The following is a 23502-nucleotide window of genomic DNA, read 5'->3' as shown; positions in this document are numbered from 1 at the left end:
ATAGGCTCATTGGAGAGTTGTATAAATGGAAGAGCTTTACAATTGGGGCACAGAGAACCTTTGAATTTGTTTTTTCCTTCCTTAAAAGGTATTAAAGTTACTGCATTTGTTGCACTTTAAAAAAAAAAAAAAAAAAAAAAAAAATCACTGTTTGGGGCCTAGAAAGTTGCTCTACATAGATGCTCTACATAAATCAAAGACACAATTTGGGCTGCCACAGTTCATATAGGAAGAGTTACTCAAAGTGAGAGACAGTGCAGGTCAGTTCCAATCATGTGGGATTAACGCCTGTCACACAGAACACATCCCCTATCCACTTGCTCTTCAGTGTTCCCAACAGGAGCTGTTTGAAGTGGAAAAGCTCACCCTTGTGTGGGAGAGTTAAGCCAGCAACATCAAGATTTACACATGCAAATTGATAAGCTTTCCTAACACCTCATTTCAGAACAGGACTGTTAATGACCCAGTACCTTTCATCTGCTAAAGATACTATTCTCAATTTAGAACAGAGAAACCAAAACTGTAGCTTTCATATTATTTAGTAGCGGCTTCACAGACAGAGCTGGATTTAAGCTACACAATCCTTTCATCCACAAAACAAGTAGAGAAGCAGCACTGTAAGACTATGTCTGTTGAGCAGGTGTTTAGGGAACTCCATCAAGTCTTGTACCGCTACATGAACAACGCCTTGCTTGCTGTTAAATCCGCATCTTCCTGTTGAGCTGCTTCCTTTCACCAAGGACATGCTCACGTGCACATGAGCCGTAGGAGTCCAAGCCTTTTTAAGGAATTACTGCCCCTCAGCTGAGATGTGATAACCGATCACATACATGTTTCTTTCAAGTCACAGAGGCAAAATAAAGCACGAAGGCAGACTAGGAGCATCTAGGCAGGCAATTACTGCATCTTAGAGGAGGGGAAGTACTAATTTCCAACTGGAGCTGGCAAACTTGAGACAAAACAACTTTATCATTTTCAACCCATGAATATATGTAGAATACAGCAGTGAAAGACGCCTGTCTGAAAAGCCTGCATGTGAGAAGTCTTTATATGTCAAAGAGAGATAGCATGAGCAATAGGAAGGTACGTTTTCCACAAGCTCTCCTCTTAACAGGTCTCATCTCTGAGGTGAAGGGACCAACTTTACGACGAAAGGCAACATCAGCTCCAAGAAACCACCCAAGGCCCTGGCCTTTCTGCCAGACTGCCCACTCAAGGGCTAAAACATCAAGGTGTTCTGGGATGGAGACAACTGTCCTCTGAAACCTGAAGTCATCAACGGAGGTCACACAAGCCAGCCAGAAATCCATTTTAAAAAGTACAGTTCAACCGCCTGCGCAGTCTGCATTAAATGTGTCGAGAGAGTTTTTCACTTGGAGTCAAAAAGTCTCATGGAACAGGTTTAGACCTTCCTGCAAAAAGTCCAGCATCTCTTTCTGGAGAAGGCGCCAGAGTGCAATTACAGTCAGCTGGCCAGTGGTATCGAGTCCTCTTTGGTTTGTTCCCTGAGCTCTTCCTAATGGGGTGTACTTGCTAGTCGTTAATCTGACGGACTCTAGACATGCAGTGCGGCACTTGGCATTCATCCTTACCTTTCAGACCAATTTAAAGTTACTGGTCCACCCCTGGTAAATGTCTCAGAGGGTTCATGCCGACACTGAACACAGGAGAGGAGAGAATTTAAAAAGAAAAACACAACAGTGGCATTATTTGTCACCCCACAGTCCAGCCTCCCTTCCCGCCTGCACTGTCCCACCCACCTCACTGGCCTTTGCTGACAAACTGCCTCCGAGGCTCTGGCACTATCGCAAAAAAAGATAACCCGCACTTGCCTGTTGCCAGGAACCGGTGCATTGCCAGGAGGAGCTGCGGTGATATTTTAACCTTCATCTCGCTGTCTGTCTGCTTGAAGGCAGAGAAGTCCTGCTTCCTGTCCCGATGAGCTACTTTCTTTTTCGTCTTGTTATCAGCTGGGGAAGGCAGGGTGGGAAAAGAAAGGAAGGAAGCGATTTCTGTTAGAACGGGGTCCAACACGAACCATGCTGGATGGAGTCAGCCGGGATGGCCACCCAGAGCACAGGGTGCAGACAGACCCCTCTGCAGTAGATGCAAAGCCCTGCTTATCAACACGCAGCACAAACCAGAAGCAACCAGCGAGCTGTGAAGTGGGCTCATCCGGCCGTGAGCCCCTGGCCTGCAGAGCAAGGCACCCATGGTCTCTGTCACTTCTCTGTCACTTTAATGGGGGGAAAGTCTCTGCTTGCAAACATCTAATTGCACAGAGGCTCTGCATATTACACGCAAGGTGCATCCGCATTTCTAGGTGGGGAAGAGGAGTCTTGCTCGGTATTACTGATGATCAGAGGATGTTTTTCTACAAGAATATCTGTGATAGCTACTTTTTTCACATACACTCCTTAGAAAATTCCCAGCAAGTACATAGCCTAAATATACAATGACTTATTTCTTATGCTGCACCATGGCTTCACTGACTCTTCACAGCTTTGGCAAAATCCGTGTGCCTTTGGTCCAAGTAACTCCCAATGTCTAGCATACGCAGTTTCTTTTGTCCTGTCCAAACTTCAGCAAAGGGTGGCAAAGTGTACAGCCTGGAGGTGGGAATCTCTGGCCACTTTACAGGCACTGAAGCCAGAATGACGTACAGAGTAGCTTCAGGAGTTCAGATACGGGAATTCACCTGGTAGTGATCCTGAACTCCTGTCCTTTATTCAGCTAAATACTGGCCACTTGGTTTGTCTGTGTCTTAAAACAGGCTCTGTGGTGGGGAATCCACATTTGTGAAAGACAACATGAAAGATGGAGTTGCAGAGGCACAAACAACCCAACTATTATCATCTACTCGCTGAGCTAATCTGCCAAAATGTCTAGGAAACCAGGTAAGCGGAGAGCTATAGGCATGCTGGGATACAGTATACATCAATTCCAGGGAGAAGAGGTCTCTGCTCAGATGGTAGGGTCTTGCTCTTCTCTGCTGACACAGTGCCTAAGGTGGCATTGGCTATAAGCAGCAGAATGCTGTCAGACAGCTCTGAGCTCCACTGTATATTGCAGGAAACCCAAGACTTGACGCAATTACTGTTAGCCCCTCAGACCTGAGGCATGGCTCAGGTTCTAGGGCCTTAGTGGGGAAAGATACAGAAAACACTATAGCTACTTGTCTATCAGACTCCTAGTCATTGGTTTAAAATGACTGGAATTTTGAGGGACCACAGGCAGTTCTAGTACATTGATTCACTGCAGAGAATTCAGGCAAGCACACAAAGAGGTGTAGGTGAAGCTAACACTGTGAAACCTCACGCACACTCCAGGTAGCTGTTGTCAGATTTTGGGTTATGCATGCAAAGATGATTAAAGTGATGTACCATAGCAAGGAAGCCATTGAGATCTGGAGTCCTGTAGGTGTCCAAATATATGCTACAGACTACATAAGGCTGACAGCAGTTGAGTTTGGGGCTTGGAAATGCACAATACTGGTACTTAACAGATTTCTAGAAAGATTTTCCCAAGTCACTTAGCCTTTTAGATACGAATACATTTAGAACCTCAACTTCCCATGGACAAGCCTCCACTGTAGGACTATCACAGACTCAGCAGCAATATTGTACTTATAGTAATGTATCTACTCTAGATATCTAAAGCTCATTCTGTCACCAGTGCAAATCAGAAAATTTTAGATACTTGTTCCCAAGCACATGGAGAAGAAAGATGATGACCCATGCCCTTTTTCTTCTTTGAAACCAGAAGCCTCTTACCCTAGTAGTACTTTACCCAGGACCCGGACTACATCAGGGGCTGCAGTTTCTCTTCCAAAAGCAGGAACAGAAACCACCCAAGAGAGTGGTTACAGACTTAAAAACAATCCCTGCCTTAGGAATATAGTCTGAGACAGACCTTACCTGTATTTGCAGCTAAAGGAAAGATAGATACCAAAGCAATAGAAAGTGAATAGGAGGAAAGTCCCACAGAAGGTCTCACTAGGTCCTACCTCTTGCAGGAGTTAAGAAGAATAGAAACTGTGTTTTTTCTGAAAAGCTCAGAGAATGCTATTTTTTACAATTCTATGGCTGAGATGCTTTCTCACAAGGAGCTCCATCATTGCTCTCTTCAGGGAGGCAAAAATCACCACAAGTACAAGTTTTGGCCCTAAGACAAGGAAACATCTCCTTGGCAGCGCAGTAAAGCATCTCTGTATTTCTCCTGAGCTGTACCACCACAGGCTTCACACTGCACTTCTGGTACCTGAAAACAGGGCCAGCATCACCCCACGGAAGGATGCCTTAAATCTTTCCGTCTGCCTCCGTCATCACGGTAAGAAACCCAAGCTCTTAATCAAATGTTGGGCGATTTCAACTGCTCCTACTGTTTCCTTAGCAGCTTGTCCAGAAACTTTCCCCCAAGAAAAATGTTACACAGTGAGAGCAGAGCCATATGGCTTAAAGCCATTATCTTGGTTTATTTTTGTAAAGGATGGTCTTAATTGTTCTTTGCTATCCAAACAACTTCTGAGCTTCTTGTAAGACATAGGAACCAAAGATTGGATGGTGACAGAAGTAACTGAATCTGGACCAGGTATTTCCTGTCTGTCCTTTCTACAGTGAGTGAAATGGAGACCTGGGCACTGAAGTTACCTTGGCATGCTGAAGCAATCTCTGCTTACAGAGTGCTGTGACGCTCTTTGGTTCTGCAACATGAACAATGTAATGCATGAGGGATACCCTCAGCATAATTTTTGGTGAGATATCAACAAATATTGCAACTATCTTCAGTAGGTTCTGAGAACATTTAGACTTTTCCTTCAAATCAAAGGCAGCAAGGCTGACCGTGAGCTCCTGGGCAGCGGGAGAAAACTCAAGAAGAGGAGGAGTCCAAATACATGTAAGGTTGTGGTCTCTCTTGTAATACTCCTGAACTTCCAGGCCTGATACAGAACACTACAAATGAGTGCATGAACTTCCTTGAAGGAGCCAGCTTGGACTGGAGACAGCTACAGAACATGGAATTCAAACCTCAGACCACCTGTTCAGTTGGGCGGGCAGGCAAGCAGCAGGCTGATGGGCACTGCAAATGTCCCCAGACAATGTTCTGGAACGGTTCTTGTTCTCTTCCTGTGCAACTTTTTGTCCTTTTGTCTTTAGGACAGAGTAGGCATCTGCAGTGAGCTCCAGACAAGAGAAATGAGGACAAAAATATTTATCAAATGGAAGTGTGGTTCTGCCTGGCACACAAGAATTGTACAAGGACGGAGACAAGTAACTGCTTGAGATGTGCATCTATCAGATAATCCAGGAAAAGAAAGTACAATTCCCAGAGGACTAGACTCACTGACCCTGTGCCCGTACTCAGTCCCAGGATGCCCAGCCCAAGGCAGTCAGAGGTGGATGCCAGAGTCTCACTCAGCACACACCCCACATACCCCCTCTCCCTCATCCCCCCAGTGATGCGCACACCCGGGCTGACAGCCTATACCCCACACACTGCACAGGTCTTTTTAAGCCTGTGAGTTTGTTTCATTTTAAAAGAAAGCTTTAGGAATTAACTAAGTTAGTTTTGCCAGTTCTTTTTGTCCCTAGCTGGGAAAACCAGGTTGCCCTGTGTATCACACGTGTTTTGGCAACTGACAGAAAGTCAGCAGGACCAAACCTGAAGCTCTTGAACAGCCTAAAATAGCTTCCCATAGGGATGCAGCTCCTGCAGTCTACCGGTGCTAGACAGCAGGTTAGCAAGTCCACAGTCCTAATGGCCAACAAGGTAAAAGCATCATTTTCTAATGGGTGGCAACCACCTTGGTATATCTAAAGATCAGATTCCAGTCACACAAAGCTCTGCTCTCCTGGAGTAGGATACCGATGTACACTATGCCAATATCTGTAGGTCTTGCCAGACAAATTGGCGTTGCACAACCTTTTCTATGTTGCTGCACTTTCACTGGATGACAGTGGAAATACTTATTAGGGCAAATAATTTTTATTCCCGTAGCTCCGTGATTTAAATGGAAGAAGTGATACAGAGTTTACTAGCACATATTTTTAACGCACCTGTTTTGACAGCTGTTTGGAAATAGAATGTTCGGGTAAGATGTGGTCTTCCCCTCAGGGAAGTGATTTGCCAAGGCTAAAAAAAAATGATTAGGTGAAAGCTATTGCACCTCCAGCAGTGCAGCTCTGTAACAAACGTGCCCCATGGTCTGGCACTGACTGCCCCTGCAGCATGGACTTGCCAGGGCTGGTATTTGCTGAGACAGACTGCTCAACAGCATGTGGGTGAGGACATAAAAATGCAATGTAAGCTGATGCTTACAACCAGACTATTTACCCACAACTCGCAGAACACGTGCAGAAGGATGTGTTAAGGTACTTCATTTGTAGAAAAAACCGAGATTTTACATGGGGCAAACCCTCTCTGAATCTGCATGCATGAAAAACGGCAGCGTTCCACTTGCACTAAGGGGATGATTAAACTTGTCTTCAATTAGAAAGAGCTAAATAAGACAGGCCACCAGTCAAATCCAGGTCAGAACAGTGAACTCCGTGTTCCTCAGGCAGACTCTGCGGTCACAGAACATACAGCTTTCTCTCTTGGACCTCTGAGAAGGTTGAGAATTGCTCTCCCACCACAGCTAGGGCCATTGGGAGTGCAGGACAGACTCCTGTAGTGTGTCAACCATGAAAAAATGCTCCAACTTTTCAATACTAAGAGCCAAATGCACTGACAGCTCTTCATCGTGACACTGGCTAAGACGTAGTCAGAGCCTGCCTGTGTCACGACAGAAACCTCTTCTCTCCAGCCCATCAGCATCCCCAATACAAAGTCTCATACTCAGAAATACTCAGGCTATCCAGATGTTAATAGGTCAGACATATTTAACAATTTTTCTTGCTCCCATCTTCTTCTCTTTGCTCCCAACATCTCTGCAAGCCTTAAGACATAGCAGACTAGATCAATCTGAAGAAATACGACACGTTTATTGGGCACTCAACCATTGAGAAATTCAGCTGCAGAGCTTCATCACTGAGAGCAGCTTTCAGCAAAAACTACTGTAAATATACAATTGCTTCTACCCTAACACAGTTCAAATGGATTTTCATGGAAACAGCAGAAAGGCACAGCTCCAACACCAAGGTCAGCCATTTCATTAAATTTCAAGTTTCCATCAAAGCAAACCAAAACATTTTTGAAACTTCAGAACAAAGGCGTAACAATGCTGCCAACATTTTTTTGTAAGGTCTACTTTTAAGTAAACACCTAGCATAGAGCAAATCAGTCCAAAGGTTTCAAGTTGGCTTGGTCTGAGCTGAGCAAGCCAGCTTGGTCCTGTAACGAACAGCATCAGAGAACTCTAGTACTAGATGGAGTTACTAGGACTGACATGCTAAAATCAACACCAAAAATAAGCCTTAAAATATCGGGGACAATAAGGTACCTTCAGTAAACCCAAAGCATGTTCCCATCACTAGACAAATTGGAAGTGGTTACAGCACATCAATCTGCCCAAACCCAAAACCTATCCCATTTTCTGTGATCCTCACAGCTTCTCTGGATTTCTGCTCTCTCCCTTACTGCTACAGTTTCCTTCAATCTAAATAGTGCAATGAACTCCAGTGCTTCATAAAGAAACTAGAAGTTCATCTTCATGGTACATAGCAGGAGTCACCCCTCAAAACGTCCTGCATCTTCCAGGAAGCCTAGGAAGTGAAGTCTCCCTCCTGTTCTGAACCAGGAATTTTCAATAGTAAAACTTTCCCAGGAAGGAAAGTTTCAAATGAACTCATGTTCATTAGCTCTATTTTGTTACTCTAGGAAGTCTTCAGAGAGTAAAATTAAGTTCTCATTTCCTTGCCCTCTAACATGCTATTAATGGTCAAAGCTTTCTTTGTCCTGAAGAACAATACAGCGTGATCTATGTGGTTTCTCTTAACAAACAAGGGAAAACACACTGAAAAGCATATGCAATGTTTTTTCACTCATAGAAACATTGAAATATCTCAAAGGTGATGAGACAAAGATAGGACCTTTTTGGAGTATAAAAGAAAGTCTGAATTCAGCCTGTAAAAGCATTATGTTGTAACTGATTAGCCCAACAATTCATTTGTGAAGGTACGAAAAGAAATTGATACTAACCGGAGTTCTGTGATTTGCATAGTGATTAGACTGTTTAGCATATCGTAAAAACACAACTGTGATTTACATGAACCTTTGGCACATAAATACTGGTAAAATACCAACCAGCTACAGAAAGTAGTTCAGGCAATAACAATCTGTTAGGAAAAGTAGAAGTATGTCTATCCCACAGTGTAAAGTGCTCATTTGGCATTTGGCTTGGAGGGAGGATAGAAGATGCTTGCATTAGCCTGAAAAAGGTGCTGTAAAAACATTCAGATCCCTTTCACGAGGAAAGAAAAAGAAAGCAAAGGACAGCTGAACAGTGTTAAAGATATTTAAAATTTCTATTATTTCTATTACAATAGAATCTAGAGACATCCTCGCGCTACAGGCGAACACATAGTAAAAAATAGCATCTGCCAGCAAGTGATCAAAGCACAGATAAGACAGATGAAGAATGGCAGAAAGGAAGCCACATATGCACAGTCCAGATTGCGCAGACGGGAAGAGAAGCAAAGACACTTCAGGTAACCGGCCAAAGACCAGACAAACTCCAAACTGGGAAAGAAAAGAGTCCCGATCTCTCAAGTCCAAGGTAATGGTTGACTTCCAGCATCATCTCCCCCAACATATGTTAACGCAAAGGAAGGAAGGAGCTGTACTGAATGATAAAAAGAGGAGCCATTTAGGACATGCTGGTTTTCAGCCCTGAAGACGACTTTCCATTCTCAGGTTTTCTGAAAGAGTGACAGAGAGACACTCTAAAGAGACTTCATTCCCCTTACTTGAGGCATGGTATTTGCCCGCCTTCTTGATAAAGTACAGTAGTCCATCAACTACAGGCCCTTGAGGTGGAGAGAGGTTAGGGGAAAATGTGGGAGATGTGAGCACTGTAACAAAAAGGTTTAAACAAGGCCACTGTGGTGGAGAACAGCTAGCAGGAGAGACCAGATTGTTGCAGATGTAAACCTTCTCTATGGAAAGAAACCTGTCGTGTTTCTGAATTAATACAGCATAAAGGTGTGAGGTGCCCATGCTGCAAAACCAAAAAATTACTTTGACCATCTGAGGGATCTGCAGGTCATTTGACCATGGAGATTTTAAATCAGCAACTTAACATCTCTCAAAACACAGCTATTAAACACAACTGCTGCTGGATGGAGTCTTCTCTCTCGTCTATAAACAAAGTGCAAATATTTCTACTCACTGTATAGATCTGTTTCATCCAGAATTTCAGACTTGATGATCTCTTCAATCACATCTTCTAAAGTGACAATTCCCAGGACTTCATAAAAAGGATCTCCTTCTCCTTCATTGTTTACTCTTTGTACTATAGCCAGGTGAGATTTGCCTGCAAGGAGACAGATCAGCAATTTAGACATTTTAGAAATTCCTGAAAGATGAGAAATTACAGCAGAATTATAGACACACAGGTATAAATAAAAAGGGTTGGTGTCAGGCTTCATGAAAAAAGAGGCGAAGTTTAACAGATGCTTAAAATCATAATCTGATTTCTGTCTGAGAAATGCATTCCTGGGTCACATAAATCCACCTAATGCACTAAAGGAGAATGGCTAAAGAGATCAGTGTTCTCTTTCTAATGTCTTTCCCAGTGAAACTGTCACTCTGGCATTGAATTCATTATACTATCTCGTTGACAGTTGTTCCACTTCTTGTCTCATGCATTGGCAGAGCAAGGCCAGGCTGGAGCCCTCCTTTGCAGCGAGCTCCCGTGGATGTTCTCCTCAAGCTTGGAAACAAGAGCAACAATGGCCAAACCACAGAAGCACATCGACAGGGTAGAGCTGGGGAGAAGAGGTCAGCCCAATCCATGAGTTTCTCTTTTTCTCCTCCCTCCCTCGAAAATAATTTATTTTTACATGCTCCATACAGAAGGGGGGGCTTATTTAGGAATTAATTGATTAAAATATTCAAAGTGACAGTGGCTGATGAACAAAGAAAAAAGCTAAGATGAGATATACTAGGGGCTCTAAAGATCCCTGAGCTGTGCATCATTCACAGTGTATTCTAGAATTCCTGAACTCCTTTCTGCCCCTCCAAATCCGCTTTGATACCCTTGGTTGCCAGTTTCCCTAGCTGCCATTGAAAGCCGGTCCATTGTAAAGCTGCATAAAACGTAACATGCATTCAAAGGGTTCACCAAATACAAGTGTTATTTTGAAGTACAAATACAGCAGATACCAATATGCTTTCTGAACTATCAGGAGGTAAGCAACATTGCCTCACATTCTTCTTTGCTAGTCTCAGAAACGATACTTATCCCCATCTGTGGAAGATAACCAAAATAGTTCAACTTTGCTTAGACCCCTTTATAGGCAATAATGTCTGCATGTTTTAAGATTCAGATTATTAGACTAACAAGCATTCAAACTATTCCAACCCAGACTTACTCATGCTTAAAGAATGAAAATATCCCGAACAAATTAGACAAGGGAGGAAAACTTATCAACTACTGATATAAACACTGCATCAGGTCAAGTCAATTCACTTTGGTAAGTTTTTCACATCTGCTTTCCCAGGGACCCAACATAAGCAGTTAAAAACAAATTCTTGGTGAATGCTGTCTGTCGAAATTTAAATTCTTTTGCTATTCCCAGCTTGTGATCATTTAAAAGGAATTTTCCAAAGCAGGGTCTAATATTAGACTCAAAATGAAGTTTCCATTCCACTTAGGCGATATTCTCACCAAAGTAACTACTGCATAATCTGATTGTCTTGGAGCTACTCGTTTAGATGCAGATGGACATACTTTAAATACCAACTCCACAGCACTGCTGAGTCTTATCTTGAGGAGACCTTATTCTACAGTGAATTAATAGAAAGATGACTTGTGATTTTAAAGGATCAACATTCATATTGTACTGAAAGTCTTTCACTGTGCCAGGTTTTATTTCTTTGCATTCCTTGCAAGACTTCCAGCTCTTTTTACCACTCAATGAACAGAATTTAAAAAAAAAAAAGAGTGACTTCATAAAAACATGAAAGATTTAAGTACTATTATCATTGCTGTTCCCCTGTAATATATTACTCCAATTATATCCTTTCAATACAATCATGTTCAAGAAGAACTGTGGCACAAAAAATGTCACAAGGACAAACCAAATATTGTAATTTATTTCCCAGCGACTGCTCAGATATTAGTATATTTGCTTTCAAGTCAAAAGCCGTAACTCCTTCAAGAACCATTTCTATCACAGACCAGAGCAGCTCATTTGCACATGCTCATTCAGATGCTAATTCCCGAGGCTCCCCGTTCTCACACATCAGTAAGTGGTAAGAGTGCTCAGATCTGTACAAGTGGGTAAAATAAAAAAAAAAACCCCAACAAACAATGCTATCAACTCGGTGTTTCAGCTTTGATCAGAATCACCAAATTACAGTCTCCTTCTACACTTCTGTACTGCCTATGACAAAGCTGAACTAGGTGATGAAGTTTGACATTTTGAAAAGGGCAGTCTTTCTGACAGTGGAGTCCTGGACACATCTACAAGCCATGGGAGAGATTTATGGAAATGGGACTGGGGAAGGACCTGAGGGGCTGTAATACCATGGGAAGTTGTGCATGACTTTCAGCCACAAAACCAGTTATGCGCCCTTTCCATCGGGGTGGTGCCCCCCGAGAATTTAGCATCACTAAAATATGTTACGCTCTCCCCATTTCAGCAGCCACAGCGCTCTGATCTGACCAACAGTACCTAATGTGAGACCAAAGTCACCAAAATCTGTACCAGCTACTGTTCTCTTATGCAAAGTAAGCTGATAAGGAATTAATTATGGATAGGTATCGGACATTTCGCACTTTCTACAGTGAAAAAGGCTAGAAACATTTTTTCTGGCTCTGCCATAATCTCTGAGTTTTAGTTCTTTTATTTGTCACCCAAAGTAGGAAGACCATTGAAACCTGTCATAGTTTCAAATGTCATTGGACTTTTTGATGGGTAGCATCGATGTTCAGCTCTACCTTCATTATTAAAACTATATGGTGCAGAGAGTTTATCTGTTGAAAATAGATAAATTATCCAAATGCAGGCTGATACTAACCTTTCTTCCCTCTTGACTGTTAAGTTTTCCTATTCCTGACTTTCATGAACCCATCACTTTGCTGGGGTCAGATGAATTTAAGCCAGTCTAATAGGGCTGCCTCTAAAAGGCTGCCTTTTGCTCCCAAAGTCTTCTCCTTCCTTTGCATTGGCTCCAATGCTCATGCAGTCACTTGATGAGACAGACCAGATCTGAGAATTATATTCCTTGTGTCTTTGCAAGTTAATTTTGATCCAGATCCAATACTTTGCCAGAAATCATCGGACAGTGGAACAAGCATCGCCGCTGGTGACAGAGGTGTCACGAAGATGCAGTCCCGGACTGGCTGCCTTCTCAACACTGCTGTGTAGATGACTGCAAAATACCCTCCACGTATGGAAGCAATCAAGGCAGAAAAGGCTAAAGGAAAAGCCAGAGGACTGCAAAGACTTCTTTATACATCGTAAAAGAGCACAACACAGCATGTGCCCAACTTTAAAAGTGGCCTGTGAGTGAAATAATGACTCCTTCGAGTGTTTTAAACAGAAATTGGCTACCGCTTTATTCAAAGACTTTATCAAGCCACTGGTATTTGTCATACCATTTTATTCAACTGAGAAAGAGAGGCTTCAACTGTATTTTCCACTGCTAAGGACATACAATACATATCCAGCAAGGACCTGAATAAAGTAAATGTCCAGGTAAGGAAACCTGGTCTGTCTATAGTATTCCTAGGGCTTTGAGAGGAGAACACAAATTAAACAGAGAGAGCAAGCGTGCATGGAAGTTATATAAATAATTTCTATACTTCACTGATTTTCTGGCCACGGTCTCTAACCACACTACATCTATGACATTGATCTTTCTTTAATCACTTGTTTTAAGTGCTGATACAATGAGATTTAGCAAGCAGGCAGCTCCGTAGCAGTGTCAGATCTGATGATAACAGCAGAAATTACCTGAGTGATGTGCAATAAGTAGCATCACGAGAGAACTGTGAGCAGTGCTCTGACCCACAACTCCTCTGTGGCCATAGGCAGGCAGCATTTGCTTTCTGCCTCAGCTTCCCCCATCTACAGCGATGGTCAGGAACATCAGCAAGAGCCTACGGTGCTTATACATGTACATGGCTTGAGACAGAAGTTGCGACAAATGCTAATCTCTCAGTTACATTCATGGGCAACTAAAGGACCAGGGAGTTTTGTTAAAAGCAAATCCAGTCTCATCCCATTGCTCAAAATCTTGCCACTCAGTTTGGATTTTGCTCTGTACTGAAACTTCTGATTAATTTATTAAGCTAATTAAGAAACATGAAGATGCTTAGTGAAATCCCTGTGAGTCAGTGAATCTAGAATGAGCTCCCAGGGGTCCATGTGATTGACTGACCACATAGAACAGCACTGGAAGAAATGCTTGAAATACTGATTCTCTTACAGCACCTTGACCATTCCTTGAAAAAGATACAGAAAAAAAATTTTCACCCTTTGATCCTAACTGAGGCATTTGTACGTTTAGAGCAAGGACCTCAAGAATATTGCCATGCAGTTCAAACTAGAGATTAAAACATGTGACCAAGTTCAACATCTGCTCTGGTCAGTACAGAGGGTATTGTCTACATGAAGAGTTTTGCCATATGAATAGAGCTGTGTCCACCCCACTCTCACATGCTGCTTCCCCACAGACACACAGACGGAAGAAATGGGCTGACGGGAACATTATGAAGTTCAATAGATGCAAATGCAAAGTCATGAACCTGGTACAAAATAACCCCCATGCATTGGCACTGGGGACTGACTGGCAGGGTCTGCAGAAAAGGACGCCATGGTCCTGGTGGACAAGCTACACGAGTCAGCAGTGTGTCCTTGCAGTAATGGAAGCCAACTGCATACTGACCACATGAGTACACGTGCAGCTAGCAGGTCAAGGGAAGGGATTATTCCCCTCTATTTGGCATTTGTGAGACCACACCTGGAGTTCTGGTATCCAATTTGGGGTTCTCCAGTACAAGAGAGACATTGAAAAACTGAAGCAATTCCAGGGGATGGATGCTAAGATGGTCTGGGGCTGGAGCCCACGATGCACAAGGACAAGCAAAGGGAGCTGCACTGGTTCAGTCTTGCAAAGAGAAGTCTAAAAGAGGGGTCTTAAAAGTCTTTACGTACGTCATAGGAGGCTACAGAGAAGACAAAGCCAGATTCTTCTTGGAGCTAGATACTGATAGGACAAGAGGCAATGAACACAAGTTTCAAAAATGGAAACCCTCCCTAAATAAGGTAAACTTGTTCCGCATGAGGGTGGTCAAACACTGGAACAGGGGCCCAGAAGGGCTGTGAAATCTCCATCTTTGGAGGTATTCAAAACTCAGTGATCTGAGCCAACTTCGAAGGTAGCCTGCTCTGAAGAGGGGGTTGGACCAGATGACCTCCAAAAGTCCCTTCCTAAATTATCCTGTGATTCTAAGTGACTTTGAAGGGAGGCCTGACTGAAATCCCAGCCCAAACTTCATTTCTGACTTTTCATTCCTGAATTTCTGCTTAGGAACCTAAAAAAAATGCAAAATTATGTATCATCCTTATGTACTGAAAAAGACAGCAAGTAAATTTTACTGATCTGGAATGCCACAATAGGGCCTTGTACGTGACCAAAAGTAATAGCAAAATGACACTACTAGCCAGACTACGCTGCAGAAAATTGTAATACTGCTGGCATAGCTTTAAAGCAAAAGAGGGATCTGAGGAAGTAAGTGGTCCAAGCGCAGAGGAGTAACCCAGGGGCTCTGTGCAGTGAGCAACAACATATACGTGACATGTATAAGCTTATATCATGAGTAAGCAACTAGAGATGCCTCTGTTCCTGCAGAAGGAGGTTTATGAACCTAGTAACTGGGAAGATTTGTATATGTTATTTCCCCCACACAAGAAGCAGATCTCACTAAAGGCCCTGAGTTTCCTTTTATTAACGAAAAATCAGTGCTAAATCAAAGCTATGGTAGACATTTATAAAACAGAGGATTCCTGTTAAGTCATTTTGTGGTAAAATTAGAATCAGGCTAGTCCATTTTTGTCAAAACCAGTAATCTGAGTCCATTCGCTCTCAGCAAGTGCCCTGGAACGTTAAGATATAACCTGTTTAATATGCCTACAATGACATGGAGAAAAATCCCAGGAGGTGTTTAGCTGCCCTTGAATTTGCTAACTAACGATCTGTGCTTCTGAAAAATCTCCTGGTTTCTTCTTATGCGACTGTTTTGGTTTTGACTGATAGCTACAAAGGTAAACAATTTGGTCTGTCAGTGAGATTCACAGGTTCAACAATACATTATGCAAAATAATCAATTTTAAAATGTGTTGTATAATTTAACCATTAAAATCAACTCCCTCTAGAATAGCACTGGCTTGCAAACAAATATACCTAAGTAACAAATGTTTTCCTAAATTTCTTTTCTGCAGCACAGTTCAAGGACATAAAATCTCTCTTCTATTAGCAGAAATTTGCATTCATGCTGTTTGCACTTTGATTATTTTCAATGGGGAAATCAGACTGCTACTTTCTTCCCCCCCAACTGGTGTACGCTGCCTTTGGGTTCACAACACAACACTGTTCACAGAATCAAGAGAAACCTAAAACTTCTGCACAAACATAATCTAGATTTAGACTAGGCTTTTTAGATCCTGCTCTTTTCAGCAGCAAAACACACAATTTTTTAATATATATTTGGGAAGGGAACCCAATAACTAACATTCATTTAATACAGCCACATGAAACTCATCCAGACCCTCAAGGAAACAAGTGAAAGTATCAGTGCAACCACAGGGAATACGGTGATTCTTCGCCTTTAAACCGGAGAGCTTACAGTCTCGTACAAACATTAACCAGAAACCACATCAGCCTTCACAGGAAAATAAAAAAGTAGCGCTTTAAATAGATTCTTTGTGTTAAAGCCCATTTTAGTGGGACGACACCAAAAAAAGGAAAAATTAGGGAGAGTTTCAGAATGACTTCCTGACAGTGAATTGTATTTGTAAGGAATACTTTCCCAAGGGAAATGGCAGAAGCTCAGTTACTTGCAACTTTGAAAACTTGACTGGACGAAGCTCCTAGAAAGGACTCAATAATTCTCCACTGCCCCGTGGCAGATGGAAGAGAAGCAATGAGCTAACATTTTCCATCTCCAGCAGCTTATCACTTGGTGTAGGCGCTCCAACTCAACTGCCGCTGCCTACCCTTCAATCCGCTCTGGTCAGACCTCGGTGAGAAGCACGCTGTCAAACTTCATTTACTTTGCTGCTGTTCCTAAGAGTGAGAGCGTGGCTCTAGAAAGCTGCTACCTGCTGCAGCTTTACACGCAACTGAACCGCACCTGGCAACAAACTCCATCAGAAGCTGAGAAGTCACCATAGGTCCATGAGTAAAAGAAATTAGGTGGGAACCAGAAATAACTTGAGAGTAAGGAAAAAGGTCATTTCAACTCAGAGTTCTGCTATCAAAGTGGAAATCTTAGGGAAGAATCAGGAGAAGTGAGAACATTTAGGGAAAACTATTACTAGATATAGGCAGGCAGCAAGAGTGAAACTGAAGAGCGGAGAGGAAAAGTTTCAGAAACTCTTTGAACATCAGTAATGATTCCCTTGCCATGGACAGTGTGCCAATGCTTCCCAGTCATGCAGTCCTTATCCGGTAGGGAGTTTGGGCTGGATATGGCTGGGACTGACAATAACCAAGGTCCACAGGGGTGTAAAATGCACACCAGTAGCTGGGCTGCTGTCAGCGTTGGCCAGAACGTCTGATTTCAGCCTGGTAAATGGACAAACACAAGCTGCTTCCCAAAACTGGAAGCTAATGCCCTAGAGAAGTATCTGCTGGATCCAAAGTAGGAGAGGAAGAGATGGAAAAATGTAACGCTTGAGAGAGAAACCTCTCCTGAAAGCAAAGCGGTTTTTGTACACCCCTCTGAGGCTCTAACCTGAGTACAAGGTTGTGGTATCAGGACGCTGGTGGCTTGAGATGAGGAACAGGCTGGAAGTTTAAAAAACAAATCAAGGATGCACTTCAGGGAGTGCACCAAACTAAAGTTGAGAGAAGAGGTGGCAACAATGAGAAGAGAAAATATTGAGTCTGGACAGAGACCTATCACTATTTGGGCTAAGGCAGAACAAAAAATTCAGATAAAATTTAAGGCAAGCAAACAGAATGCTGAAGTCATTCTTGGTCACGGTTCAAGTCTTCCACACTAGATTCAAAAGATACTGAAGTGTGACTTATGGTGATGTGATTTCCCCTGCGCCTCCACTTCCCAAGGCAAGTAATGACCTTTTTGGAAAGAAGTGCAAGAAATGCATCTCCTTACTGACTTGCACCTCCACAGCACCGTCAATAGGGATTTTCTCTTAGTGCTCAAGGACCCTAAAAAGGAGCCATGCTAACTTTATTACTTCCCTGTTTGTTCAAGATTGTCGCCACTGATTTCAGCATTCCTTCAGGGACGAAGAGCGAGCGCCAGCCAGCGAAAAGGCAGCCGGCAGAGGGAGCGCAAAGCCTTGGGTTTGCTCAACCCACCGCTCCAGGTCCTCCCCAGACCTCAGTCCAGCAGCGAGCAGATGGAGCGGACAGGTCCCGGATTCCAGCATTGGTGGGGTCTGGGTCCTGGCCTGCTGCCGAATCCAGGCAGATCTCCTTTGAGAGATGTATACCTCAGCCTGGGACTCCACAGCAACGACTGACATCTGCCATGGTCTGTTCAGTGTCTACTTCTGTAGCTTTGCATTGCTGCTGTGACTTGTGCCCACCCCACCTTCCTCCCTCTCCCCTACCCTACAGGGGACAATTTCTTGAGCCCTTCATAAGGGTGCAGGAGAGAAACTGTCACCTCGTTGGTCTCCTCCATCGCTCCACCTGTCCAACAGGCTGCTTCCGCTAACCAGCAGTTAATCCACTAAATAAAAACAAGAACATCAAGAGATGTCTATGAGCAGCAAAAATAGAAGTCGACCCAAAACAACGATGAACTTGAATTACTTTGATGTTCAGGTAACCAAAACACAACACCAACAGAAACAACAGCCTTATTCTGTATCATTGCAGCCAAAAATCTACTGATCTAATCCTCCCTCTAATCCTGCCTCCCTCCATTCCTAGAACAAACTGAGATTAATTTGGGGAGCTTCTAGATTTTGGCATGAGATTTTAAATCCAACAAAGGTAAAGTACTAGAAGGCACAACAGAAACATGTTTGGACATTAGGAGGAGGTTAGCTGAGGCCAGGGTGCTTACGTAAGGACCTAAACCGTGCTGAGAGCAAAGCGTATGAGCTGAAAAAGGAAGAGCAGCATCTTGGGACTGTGGGTCGTGAAAGGAACTGGGGGCTGGATATATTACCTCTTTTTTTAATTACCATCATCAGCTCCTGTAGTTTACTCTTAGCTCACTATTTAGGACACAAATTTAAAAGGTTCTTGTGTTACCAACATCTTAGATCATTAATACTCTATTTTGATGATCTGTTTTACTTCAGGCCATTTATATCACATGCAGTTAGCAATTCCAGCAGCTCAAAACTCTGTCTGGTCGATGGCACTGTCAGATTTTTCAACCTCAGTGCAAGGCATTCTAATTTATATTGCGGCAGGAGCCAGGGGAAGCTTAACAAAAAGCTATCCTGTTACCCTTCTAAATGGGTGACAACATCCTTCACCCAGCAGAGTTTATACAACCCCAGAACCACTTAGGTGTGCTTTCACAGTGAGCAAAGCCACAGGATAAACACGCCTGTACACACAACCAGCACTAGTGACCTTGACTTTGCACAAGCGCAGGATCGGGGCCACGTGAGCACTCGCGCTCTGACGCTGCACATTTGTTTCTCCAAACAGTAGAAAGTTTGAAGGCACAAGAAACACAGCCGCCTTCTCCCACTGGCTTTTTGTTTGGGTCAGGTCCCACGAGGTGTAACGATGCAAGAACGGCTGCCGCAGAACTGTGTTTCACACTGTCAGCAAATTCAGTGGGAAGAGGTGGCTGGAAAGTGACTCTTTTAAAGACTAAAAGTATGGCACATCTAAACGTAGCAAAATGTCAAGACAGACCCAAAGCCATGCATCAGAGAACCTCAACTGGAGTGACCATTTCCAACCTTCTGAAGCCACCAGCAGCATCTTCACTTTGCTTTGGTGCAATTTTAGCTAATGGCACAGAGCAGAGCTGAATCCTGGACCCATGCTTCTTCATCAAGAACACATACAGACCAACAGTTATAGATATGAGGGGGGAAAAAAATCATTTAAACCACCCAAAGATGCGCTGAAACTGTCTGACACAACAGCAAACAGACAAAAGAGCCCCCGTGATTTCAGAACTGGGCATTTGCAGATACTTAACTGCCTGCAAACTGCAGGGTTTTTGCAAAATACTAATACAATAAGGTATAGAGGAGAAAAACCCCATTATTTTGCATTTTGCTAGGATTTAAGTAGATTTTGATGATGTATTACTTTAAAAGCCTATCATACAAAGAGGCCAAAAGAACTAGTTCAAATGCTGACTCAGCATCCCCAGGAAAAGGAAAGATTACAGTAAACTGCCTTGTTTGAAAGAGTGACAATACTGATGGTATATTTGAAGGCATTCTTAATACTACTGAAGAACAAATGGAGAATGACTGGCTTTGCTCCTAGGAGTTTTCAATTACTCATATATGTAAGATTTTCAAGTGAACTAGTAATACAACATCATCTTTCCCTCCACACAAGGCAAGATTAATTTTCTCAAAAATGGTATTACTGGGTCAGATTTTAGAAATGGAGACTTCAAAGATCAATCTCTGTGCCAATTACACTATGAATATTTTTAATTACTGACTTTATAAAGCAACTTTTTTAAGTTTCCATTTCTGAAGAACCATCTAATTAGTGTTTCTTTGGGCCACCCTGCAGAGCCCTCTGGTAGGCTGAGTTTGCCCAGAGCTCTTGAAGGAGGAAGGAAACCTCTCAGATAAGACAGCAAAGCCTTGCTCCTTCAGCAACAGCCACTGGACGGAACTGGAGATAAGGTGAAGAAGCAGCCTTGCCCCTTGAGCAACAAGACACTGGAGATAACATGAAGAGAAGGAGTCTAAAGCAGGAGATTGTGAATTTGTGAACTTGCCACCACTGGTTTTGCTGTGATGAAGAGCTCCTTTACTCCAGAAGACTAAAGTTCAACAGGACCTACCCAGATCATGAAGAAAATCAGCTTGGAACTGAGATCACAGTCTATAATGAGTAACCAACAGCAGCTGCCTTTCATAGGTCTACTTTACTATTCTTTTAAGCAACTCCTTTATTTATTCCAGGTGAACCTGTCCCCAGATTTTACTAAAATATTTTGCTACAGTATTTATCACAATTTTCCTAATCCAATGACAGAGACATTAAGCATGGCATTTAAGGAAGCAAGATGACAATAAAAAGAATTAGTGGAATGGCTGCTTACTGTTTTATTTTAAAATTCAGGCCAAAATGATTTCAAAGACAGCACATATATCAGGGTAGCTCAACAGCTTTCCAACTGCTGGGTGTGGATGACAGGGGATGACATGCAATTCACACCTACATTACAATATTATTGAAATATTTACCATAAAGTGAAGAGATGTCATAGTTTAGTTATACAACAGGAATGATGCCAGGATGGTATTTCTTTCATGATCTGCCTGTTTAGCTCAGGGAAGGTGTAGTGGAGCCAACCTTGTTTTCTTTGGTATTCTGCAGAAGTCTCTATCATTATTTTAGCCCCATCCAAAATTAATCTGAATGTATTTGCTCCCAAATGACCTAAGTACTTAGCTTTAATATCACTGACTTCTGGGACTTTTGACAATTTTACTCCAGAACAAGCTTTGTGGCATAGCTTCTCATAAGGAACAGGGCTTTTGACTTAAGCAAAACAATTTTTCATTCAATCTCCTCTGGCAAGGGACAGATCTCTATTGTCTCTTCAAGACTTCACCTTGTTTGTAAGTGTGTGTGTCACAGCATCTCTACCTAAGCCTAGGCTCACATACTTTTCTACTAACACCATGAAATAGCATTGCATCAAGGTATCTCAGGACAGCAGGAGCTCACAAGGGTCCATTTGAATAATCTGCTAAGTATGGCTACGATCCACTGACCTGACGTACCCAACTCCTTCTGCCACACTCTCATGAGAGTTATGGTAAAGCACAACTCCCTTAGCTAGACAAACAACCTCAATTACCATGGTTGAATACACTGGCACAGGTCAAATTAGCTTCCCTTGTGAGGGAAGAGGGTGAATTAAAACTCAAGCAATCCATACAGCTTTGCCCACAAATCTGTGCCCACACTAAAAGCGCTTGGACAGTGCACAATACCAGCATCCCTGCATCCCTAAAACCTTCTGATCATGGAAATGGCCTCAGAGCAATGCTGTCCTGTTGTCGTGACTTCTCCCTTGCATTTGTTTATTTTCAGCTAGGATTAGGTTGAATTCTTCTACATCCCAATAAACACTAAAGTAAACCAGCTCTATCTTCTGCTAAAAAAGACACGGGCAACTAGGTCACGCAACATACATACTATTGCGCACTTCACTGTTACTTTCCGTGACTGCTTGTAAATCCAAACATGCTGGGTATGCCCATACAGAAACATCAACACGAACCCCAACCAGAAAACCAGTCTACTAGGCTCTCAGGACTTGCCCTTAAATCTACAGCATAAACAACAGTATTTATCTAGCATATTAACAATAGCAGAACGGATGTGTGTCGCTGTATGTGGTTCACAGGAGAATATCCAAGGACTGGGGCATGAGAGAGTTTGGAAAAGCTAAAGATTCACAGCCATATATATACGGCTATCTATATGGGGAGTTTGTTGGGCTGTTTGTTTGTTTTTTAACAGACAGGTCTAACATTTCATATCTTTCTCCACTGCAATACCCTTACTTTCCCCTGTTGATCTCCTACTGCAATGGCAACACATCCGCGCCTTTCCCCCCAGACCCCTTCTTGGGGCCTGCAATGCTCTTGGGCTTCTTCCTGCATCTTCTGCCTCTTCAGGAAAGGTCCCTCCACAAATGCAGCTACTGGCCAGGTGATGCTGTCTTCACAGAACAGGTCAGGGCTAAGCTCTCATCTCTCCCTCAGAGGGAGCAATAGGAAAAATTTCCTTTCTTACTGACACATCACGTTTTCATTAAACTTACAGAACATGGTATTTCTGACTTTTCTAACTAAAGGACTTTCAAAGCTATAGAGTAAAGGTAAATAAAGGTAAAGGTAAAGAAAAACATAAACAACAAACTGACAAAGCCCAAAACAACAAAAACCTCCAACCAAATGAAAAGAACAACCAGACCAAAAAAACCAAAACCAAATCCCCCCCAAGCAACCTCCCCCCCAGCAGTAACAGCGCAGACCCTACGCCAGCCCCCAAACGACAGGAGACAACAAACTTCAAAATGTTGCTATAATTTCCACTTGCAAGAAAGAGGTTGTCCTTCATGACAAAGTAAAGAAAAAACCCCAAATTTGCTAGAAAGCCATGAATAAAAGTGATTATATAAAGCTGTACTTTATACTGCGCACAATTTATTTTCTTGAAGCACCGTGTATTTCCAAGCAGAGCTCAAACAGACACTTAGTCTAAATACGATGCACCACATATGATCTACTGCTCTGCATCTTTACGCACGCCAGGTTAATACATGCGAAGGTCCGTGTCCTTCCAGGCCTCGCAGAAGCCGGGAGCCCGGCTACGCACGCTGCATCGCTGTCCTTACAAGGGTTAGACAAACAACAGAGCAGCAAACCCTGGCGAACAGGAAATGCATTTTGAGTTCACAGTGGGGCTATCACTTGGCTATTTCTGTAGCGCCTGCATCTAAAAAAAGATCCAGTTCACACAAGTAGCTATTTTACCTTACTGTCCCACAAGATCTAAATGCATTTTTTCCGATTACACTTTCCCACCATAAAATACACGACAAAATGTGACAAATATTTTTAAATATTCCTATGAAAGCATTTTGCTTATATATAGAAGCATGAGTATATATGGAAACATACAAAACTCTGTGTTTATATATAGATGTCTCCTCACTGTATAACTAATATTAGCTCATGGAACTGAAGTCACACATGACAAAAAAAAATGAATTGAAGTTCCAGTGAGCTTTGCCATAAAGTAGACAAAGCAGAAAAAAACCTCTTGGATTTATGATAATTGCTGTATGAAATGCTGAATGGTAAATTCCCTTGAGAACTCCTCTGACACAAGAAATACACAACAAAATAAACAAACTAGGAGACGAGTCCAAGAGGCTCACTGAAGAGACATCTA

The 23502-nt window shown here is 42.7% G+C and overlaps 1 protein-coding gene across 1 annotated transcript in view; it reads right to left on the bottom strand.

The window, feature by feature from the left end:
* CNNM2 (cyclin and CBS domain divalent metal cation transport mediator 2) overlaps window positions 1-23502 on the bottom strand; it is a 121005-nt gene that overhangs the window by 13125 nt on the left and 84378 nt on the right. The window contains exons 2-3 of the mRNA XM_009809220.2: window positions 9329-9472; window positions 1833-1970 (exon numbers count right to left, since the gene is read on the bottom strand). Of these exons, the coding sequence (XP_009807522.2) occupies window positions 1833-1970; window positions 9329-9472 (282 nt within the window). The remainder of the gene's footprint in view (window positions 1-1832; window positions 1971-9328; window positions 9473-23502) is intronic.

Source organism: Gavia stellata, chromosome 9 (genome assembly GCF_030936135.1).
Source record: "Gavia stellata isolate bGavSte3 chromosome 9, bGavSte3.hap2, whole genome shotgun sequence".
NCBI classification, from domain to species: Eukaryota; Metazoa; Chordata; class Aves; order Gaviiformes; family Gaviidae; genus Gavia; species Gavia stellata.
This window is presented reverse-complemented; position numbering and strand designations above follow the sequence as displayed.